General features: G+C 41.5%; 1 protein-coding gene across 1 annotated transcript; it reads right to left on the bottom strand.

The window, feature by feature from the left end:
- Nucleotides 1-1152: 1152 nt before the first annotated feature.
- si:ch211-125o16.4 (neuroblast differentiation-associated protein AHNAK) lies at nucleotides 1153-8696 on the bottom strand. Its single transcript, XM_062401735.1, has 5 exons — nucleotides 8627-8696; nucleotides 6068-6157; nucleotides 5756-5870; nucleotides 5449-5624; nucleotides 1153-4924 (listed from the first exon to the last, which is right to left on the bottom strand). Exons 2-5 carry the CDS (start codon nucleotides 6071-6073, stop codon nucleotides 1571-1573), a joined length of 3651 nt encoding a protein of 1216 aa, XP_062257719.1. The 5' UTR covers nucleotides 6074-6157; nucleotides 8627-8696; the 3' UTR covers nucleotides 1153-1570.
- Between the last annotated feature and the right edge of the window lie 211 nt (nucleotides 8697-8907).

Genomic DNA, 8907 nt, shown 5'->3' on the forward strand with positions numbered 1-8907 from the left:
TCAGGTGGTGCTGGTGTTGTAGAGCCTGACTGCAGCCGGGATGAAGGACCTGCGGAACCTCTCCTTCTTACACTGTGGGTGTAACAGTCTGCTGCTGAAGGAGCTGCTCAGGGACCCCACAATGTCATGCAGGGGGTGAGAGGTGTTGCCCATGATGGACGCCAGCTTGGCTAACATCCTTCTGTCCCCCACTTCCTCAATGGAGTCCAGAGGACCGCACAGGACAGAGCTCGCTCTTCTTATCAGTCTGTTGAGCCTGCTCCTGTCTCTGTCCGTGCTACCCCCCCTCCAGCAGACCACAGCGTAGAAGATGGCTGAGGCCACCACAGAGTCATAAAAAGTCCTGAGGAGAGCCCTGCACACTCCGAAAGACCTCAGCCTCCTCAGCAGATGAAGGCGGCTCTGGCCCTTCTTATAGAGGGCATGTGTGTTGTCCGACCAGTCCAGTTTGTTGTTGAGGTGAACACCCAGGAATTTGTAGTTCTTCACCACCTCTATGTCCAATCCCTGGATGTTCACTGGTGTTAAGTTTGATGCTTTTTTCCGGAAGTTCACGATCATCTCCTTCGTCTTGCTGGTGTTCAGCTGAAGCTGGTTCAGCTCACTCCAGCTGACGAAGTCTGTAATGACCGCCCTGTACTCCAGGTCATTTCCCTCAGGAACACATCCAACGATGGCTGTGTCATCAGAGAACTTCTGGATGTGGCAGTGTGTGGTGTTGTGGGTGAAGTCGGATACACAGACATCTTTTTCAGATGGAATCTGATAAAAACCTTTTTTGATCAGCTTCACTTATTAATTCTTGGGAAGGTCTAGAATTATAGCGACAACAGTGAGTGTTCATTTAGTAAACATGTTGTGCACAAGGCATGAAAACAATTATAGGCAGAATGGTAGAATTCCAGTTATGTCAAGTGAAGAAATGGATACCTGCTTAGCTTTGAATTCAGCTTTTATTCAACAAGAATTCCTAATTATTCCATATTTTGTCGAAGAACATGTTTAGGAATGTATGGGGAAATTACAGATATTTACAATGAAGTGTTGTAAAGCTCCTTATTCATTTTCATACATCTATCTTCAGATACAAACCAACAAGGCATCAGTTTCATAATTTTCATTTTTTGTATTAGGAAAGGCTCACAAGCATAATTCATATTTTGAGTTATTTAATGAACAAAAAATCAACAGTTACTTACACTCACACAATTGACTCAGCTTTTAAAATGTTATGGTTAAGTCATGCAATTCTCAAAAGCTTTAACAGCTAAATTTGATCACATGCAATTCTGAGGGAGATATTGAATAATAATATGTAACATATTTCCAAATCAAAAATGTTTAGAAAACAAAGCTCATATAAATAACAGGAATATACACATAGTTTATAAAAACAAGCTCCATCCTTTGGCAACCAGGCATTTGTTACTCAAGAGAGATACTGGAGCCGGCTTTATCTGGTGAAAACTGTGGTAAGAGTGAGTTAAAGTTATTTATTTGTATGTATTTACAAGGTTACCAAACTGAAGCTTTATGTATCAGGTTAATGCAGCAGGAATTAGTCAGCATCTTAAACCTTGACATTAAGGCCGAGCATATTGGAGAGGCTCAATGACATTTTGTCATTTTCATCTGATTTCAAAATTTCAGGGCCCGCTAAGCCCAGTGCAGACTCGAGCTTATCTACTTTAAATGTACCTCCTCTAACTAGGAAGGAATCCTCTGCTTCTGTAGATGCACTGGCATCAAGACTTGGGGCGGCAAGCTTCAGATCAATATCTGTTTTCACTTCAGTTGGTGTGACATTAGGAGAGGGTCCTTTTTGCATTGCCATCTTCAATCTCTCCATAATGTCAATCTTCTCTCCCCCTGCAGATTTTGCATTTAATATTGGCAAGCGGATCCCTTTGCTGAAAACATAATCCTTTTCATCTGTGACAGGTTTTGATAAGCCAAATATATCATTGGATTCACTGCCGTCAATGCCGTGTCTCGGTAGTCTGTGGGATCGGAATGCAGGAATCTCCATCTCATCACCTGACCCATCAGTTTCGGTGTTAAGGCTTGTGTCTAACTTTAGAGCAGACATGTTGGCATCCGCTGTAATATTGCCTATGTTCACCTTGGGTGCGTCCATCCCAGCCTCAGCTGAAGGATGAACACTAGGAACTTCTACTTCAGATTTTGAAAGGCCAAATTTTGGAATCTTGAAAGGCAATTTAAGGTCACCCAAAGGAGAATTAAAAGCTGGTTTATTGAGCTTTGCATCAGGCCCATTGATATTCACATCGGGTGCATCCAGTTGCGCTTTTGGTAACTTGGTGTCTATGTTTGGTGCTGAGAAATTTCCATCAATGTTTGGTGAAGAACGGCTGAGATCTGGTACTTTCAGTCCAGCTTTGGGCAAACCGAGGTCCCCCTTTGCATTAATGTTCGGAGTAGAAAGCTTTAAATCTGGTAAATCTGTCTTAAGATCAGCATCCAGATCTCCTTTAATTGTGGGGGCAGAAAGATTCCACATTGGTGTTTTGACATCAGCTGATGGCAAATTAACATCTACATCAGGAACAGAGACACCTGGAGTCGTAAGCTCTGCATCAGGTAATTGAGCCTTTGATCCTCCGATATTCCATTTTGGAAGGCTGAATGAAGGCATTTTAAATTTTCCAGGAGCATCAATGTCAACATCTGGTGTTTTAACGTCTACATCTGGTGCTTTCAGGTTCCAATCTGGGGCAGCTATGCCACCTTTGATTTTGGGGGCTTCAAGATTCAAGTCTGGGGCCGTTAGATCTGCTTTAGGTAGCTTAGCATCTACATCAGGAAGAGACAAACCCAGATCTGGACTTCTGAGGTCAGTATCCACATCAATGTTAGGTCCTTTAACCTTTGGCCCAGATAAGCCAAATGTTGGAAATTTTATTTTTGGCATCTTGATTTTTCCAGCTGAGGCATCAATATCTGGAGCTTGAAGGTCTACATTAGGACTTTTGAGATCAGCTTTTGGTAAACTAATGTCACAATCTAGTGTATCAATACCCCCTTCAATTTTTGGTGCAGACAAAGAGAGATCCTGTGCCTCAATGACCGGTACATTTAAATCCGTATCCAACTCAGGACCCTTGGCATTTAGCCCTTTAAATTTTGGCAATTTAAATGTTGGAAACTTCAGTTTTCCATCAGGTGTGTCAAGATCTGGACCATTAAGATCCACATCCAGACCTTTGACATCAGCATTAGGCAGGCTAAAATCTAGATCCGGAGTATCTAGCCCACCCTTGATGTTCGGTCCAGAAAGATTAACATCTGGTGCACTCAAATCTGTGTTAAGATCAGCCTTTGGACCCTTTAGTGTGCCAAATTTGGGTTTCTTAAGAGTGGGCCACTTGATCTTCCCAGATGGAGCTTCAATGTTTGCGTCTGGTGCTTTAACATTGGGTAAATTCAAATCAATATCAGGATCGAGATTGAGGCCAGGTGTATCAGCATGAATGTCAACATCTGGTGATTTAACCTTTGGTCCAGAAAGCATGAACTTGGGCTTTTTGAGTGTTGGGAACTTGACTTTGCCAGAGGGCTGGTCAATGTTGACATCTGCTTTGGGTAAATTCAGATCAATATCTGGTGTACTGATGTCACTCTCAAAATTTGGAACTGACAGACCGACATCTGGAGTGTTCAGATCTGCATTAAGGTCCAGGTCAGCTTTGGGGCCATGAAATTTGGGTTTTTTCCACTTCTTGTGAGGCCAGTTGATTTTCCCTGATGGAGCATCAAAGTCAACATCTGGTGCATTAATGTCTGGGACATTCAGCTCAGCATTTGGTACAGTAATGTTTGGAGATGAGAGTTGTACATCAGGTGTGTTTAGGTCGGCATCTATGTCTAAGTCTGCTTTTGGGCCTTGAACTTTGGGTTTCTTCCATTTCAGATGAGGCCAGTTGATTTTACCAATAGATGCATCTGCATCTAAATTAGGGACTTCAAGGTCTGCCTTTGTCAAATTAAGGTCAACATCTGGGGTATCTACCCCACCTCCCACTTTTGGGAGAGAGAGATCAACATCTGGTGTGTTCAGGTTTGCATCTAGGTCCAGATCAGCATTTGAGCCATGGAAATTTGGTTTCTTCCACTTCTTGTGAGGCCAGTTGATTTTACCAGATGGGGCATCAATGTCAATATTTGGGATCTGAGCACCTACCTCAGGGGCTTCCATCTCAGCTTTGGGTAAGTTAATATCAACATCTGGTGCTTCCAGATTCCCATCAAACTTTGGTGTGGAGAGGTTGACACCAGGTGCAGACAAGTCAGCATTTAAGTTACCATCTAGCCCTTTGACCTTGGCACCTTTCCATTTTTGATGCGGCCATTTAATTTTTCCTGAGGGTGGCTCAATGTCGGTTTTTCCTAAATTTACATCTAGCCCATTCAGATTCAATTTTGGACCATCCAAATCCATATCTCGACTTTTAAGATTTAACTTTGGGTCTGGTGTTCCAAAGGCAGGTACATCTATGTCTCCAGACGCACCTACATTTGCATGTGGTGGACTGAGCTGAGGTAGATCGAAATGGGGCATTGAGAATTTGGGGGAATTGTACTGTAAGTTGCCTGTCTTGATTTCTGGTTTCGTAACATCAACGTTGAGGGTCGAGACACTGACATTGGGTGCTTTGAGGGTGCCATCTAGATCTCCGGTTACATTTGGTCCAGTCAGTCCTAGAGAGGGCATTGTGAACTTGGTGCTAGCATCAGCTGAAGGCTTATTTAGACTGAGACTGGGAAGGTCTCCATTCATAGTGGGACCCCTTAATCCCCCCTCCAACCCTTTTGAAGCATTTAGCTTTCCCCTCAGGCCATCAATGGAAAGAACTGGTGCCTGAGCAGATGCATCCAATGACAAATCCTTGTTTAGGTCGGCAATCTGTTGGGAAGGAAGTGATAAGCAAACAAGGTTAATATACATACTTTAACAAAATATATTTTAAGCCAGTCTTGTGTAATTTAGCGATAATCTTACTGGAAACCATATGCCCAATGTTAGACATAAAAAACGTTATCAGAGCGACAATTGGAGTGACGCTTATCAGCTAGTTCAGGCAGCCAACCTGAGCTGCGCTGCTCTAATAATGTGACATCCTTCACTCTACACAACCCTTCATAATACACACTCATCCCAAAATGTAAGATTTCCCATCTGTCGCATTGCTTGTCAATGCCTCTGCTGCCTGTCAATACAGCCCCTCCATCACCTCAGCAACCGCCTGTAGTCTCCAACAGGGAGTTAAATATATATATATGTTTACTCCAAACTCTAACTATGTTCTAACTATGAGCTGGGCAATGGAGTCCAATTCACCAATTTGCAGTGAGTTGGCATCCAACATTTTCCAAACAAGATTAATCTTTGGGGGAATTAACTGATTACATATAATAACAGTGACATACCTTTGCAGAGTCATTGAGACCGAATCCTAAGGAGCCAAGCCCAGCAGTTGCACTCAGGTCCTTCTTTGTCAGAACCTTCATGTTGTTATCATACGGCTCCAAGACCTTCAGGATGCTAAGCACTTCGTCTTTGTTGAGGTGGTCCAGGTGGATAGTGGCTGCAACAATCTCATCCCCTGCAACAAACAGAAACAATTCACCAAAGTCATTCCAGCAAATCAATATTCTTTCCTCAAATCCTTTATCTGCAGCTGCTGGTTGAGCTGTCTTAAAACTGCTGTAAAAGAGTCACCGGGTTCTGTCTTACCTGCTTTCAGGCCACTCTTTGTAGCGATTGATTCATCTCTGATTCCTGTAACGATGACTCCTTTGTCTGAGTCATCTAGGACCAGGTTTTCTAAAAAACTAGTGCTGTTCCCGTTCTGTAATTAAAAGTGGTTATACAGAAAATAAGACAGGTCAGAAACATTTTCACACATGTACAACATTAGTTTTGTGATCATTCATATTTTAATAAATTATGGTTGATCTATTGTCCATTAGAATCAAGAATCCATTGTGAAAATTGCTATCACATAAATGCAGAGTAAATTTCGGAACTATTCTTTGTCTTACTCACCATCATTTTGTGGGTGTTTATATCCACATATCATGGAATTTATATTGAAGTATAAGAAACCATGGAAACTCACAACGACTGCAAGGCTTCCTGTAAACACCAGAGAATAGGATTATATTAGTATAAGTTTGATCAGAGACATGAAAACACAATGTGCTTTACATCGAGCAAGATGAAGAAAACCAGTGTTGCATTTTTAAAAATGAGCCTCTTTTCAAAACTGAAAGTCTAGTGCAATTATAACTGTTTGTGAAAAAAAGTTCCCTCTTTTATTAACCTGCCTACGTCCACAACACGAATACTGCCAGCAGCATGATTTTCATTCCAATAACGCACGGTATGTTGTGAATTTAAAAAATGTCCAAAGTGGATATGACTGTGATGTATGTTGACAGGTCATGATTTAGACTGTAGTCTTATTAAATATTGAACCACTGCCCAAAAACCCTTTACTATGTTCATGACTCCAGGTTGTTTTGCTGTCTAATGTAGCCTGTTATGCCAAATAAGTTACTGCACCTAAAGTCTGGCAATTCCTGATATTTATATTATAACATTACGTGGAATACGAGATATGACCTGGGCAGAGGAGAAGATGGCCATACAACAGGACAACAGGACAACAGGTCAAAAATAAATTCTTGAAAAGAGCATGACCTTTCTTTTATATAGATTCTAGGAATCCATCAAACCAACGCTGTGTAGCTGTCACTCATTACTCTGTGTGCACATCAATGTCTGTGCTCACCTGCTCCCTGATTTTCTGACCCCAGCTGACAGAGAAACAACGACGCCCACACACATATCATCTCACACTTCAGGAATTTAAAACTTCTGCTAGGTTTGTGCATGGGAATGTAGGCATCCAAACCAGTCTGATTGGGTGCATTCTGAACACACACGCAGCCCAGCCTGCAGCCACACCCCAAAATCATCACGCATAAATGCTAATGTATTCCACTTGTAACATGGTCGCATATAGACTAAGACAGAGCAGACTTTAACCTGCTCAGTGTTGGGTTGCGAAAAACAGCAGGAGAAAGAAATTAAGAAAGGATGTCTTCTTCCACTAAGAATCAAACTGTGTCCTAATGCTATAAAACAAACCGAATGTAACCTAATGGCAAGATACTGAACCCCTAAATGGCCCCTCATAAATGTTGAGTGTAATAATTGTAAGTCGCTTTGGATAAAAGCGTCAGCCAAATGACATGTAATGTAATGTAATGTGAATCAGTTAACACCTCATCTGTGCTAAGGCAACAGTCCTGAACAGACTCCTAAAAGTAATTATGTCTTCAAGTGGATAAACAACAAAGCAAACAATGAGTTCGCAATGAGACGCCACATGGTAAGAAATGTGTGCGTAATACATTTTTAAAGAATATATATAAAGTGAAAGCTGCAGCACTGATCAGAGTAGCCGATGTCACTGTTCTTGCACATGCATCCTTAATTCTCAAAGAAATAACAGATGGAAATAAGGACATACGACATAACTGCTTAGGCTCTGTGTGTGGGAAAGCAAACCAGAAACTAGAGTCTTGGAAAATAGGAAAGGCAGTAAAGTCACAAACGATTTCCCCCAAAATTATTAGAGCTTTGCTCTAATAATAGGTGTGTCCTTTTAATCAGGGTGTCAACATCAATACTGATACCAACCACTGAGCAAAACTGCAGGGTGTGAGTCTGATGACCGGTTGGGCATGTCCCAGTTAGAAAAACAGTATGTCGCTGTCATAGCAATTTCTGCAATCCCACCTTGACAAAGAGGAACGAGACGCAATTCTCTTACAGTATAGTCACAACTTAAATGTTCAGAGCATGGTGCATACGACAAAGGCTAGTTTGTAATATCCACACCGATGGGAAACAGTTCTTTGTCTTTATACATTTGGCTCATCCCTCCCACTCTGGTTGGGGTTGTTACTAAGTCAAAGGTCAGGATCTTCTGATGAGATCAAGGCAACATTGCCTTAGTTAAACCAATCAGGCCAATATTCATTCAGTTGAACAGGATACAGCATGATCAAGGTTACATTGTATGAGATTGAATCATGATCAATCAAAGGGGAAAAATGTTACATTTCCCTTACAGTCGCACAGACAGTACTATTCATTAGCAATTTAGCGTTTGTTAAATTAAAAACGATATATATTTTTATCTACAGTTTAATTATTTTATTTTGAAGCATCACTTGTCACATATGTCTCTGCCATGCAGCTGGGTCGTGACATATTACAGATGCATCGTAAAAAACCTGTCTTGTAAATAAAGAATATATTATGAGATGACCTTATTCCAGTGAATGTCAAGTATATGGACATAAAGTTTCAAACAGCTGTTGAAAAAGCTGTCTGTGAGTATTCCATCACCAGAACTGGGAACCTTTTAATTTGAAGCTTCATATTCAAATCAATTATTTTCCTTACAACTCAATATAACTGAATAAAAAGGAGTTAAAACCTTAATCTGATTAACACAATAGAGGATGTTTTTAGTTATCTCATATCAAGAAACAAGCCATAGTCCATAGACATCAATTTTGATGGTCTCACCGTGTGGTGCTGCCAAGGATGCCTGCACGTAAGGAAAGCCCAGGGAGATGTCTCCTCCTCAGTGAATCCCTTCTGCTCTGTCAGGTAGGACGAGATGGATCTGCCTATAAGGTTAAAGCCAACAAGGAGAACAGGTTAGGCCACCTCAGAACCGCCTCTCCTAGTACCCCCTTTCCTCCATGCATAGTACACACACACACACACACACATGCACACACCTTGACTTCGAAAAATGTGTCACAGAGCAGAGCAGCCGAAACCGGACTAGAAGGCACAGAAGA

This window comes from Platichthys flesus, chromosome 12 (genome assembly GCF_949316205.1).
Source record: "Platichthys flesus chromosome 12, fPlaFle2.1, whole genome shotgun sequence".
NCBI lineage: Eukaryota > Metazoa > Chordata > Actinopteri > Pleuronectiformes > Pleuronectidae > Platichthys > Platichthys flesus.

Excerpts from the sequence above, each read along its gene's own strand:
- si:ch211-125o16.4 (XM_062401735.1), bottom strand. Across the intron at positions 5,625-5,755 it reads AAAGAGTGGCCTGAAAGCAG|GGGATGAGATTGTTGCAGCC; the intron begins GTAAGACAGAAC and ends TGTTTGTTGCAG. Across the intron at positions 4,925-5,448 it reads GTCTCAATGACTCTGCAAAG|ATTGCCGACCTAAACAAGGA; the intron begins GTATGTCACTGT and ends CCTTCCCAACAG.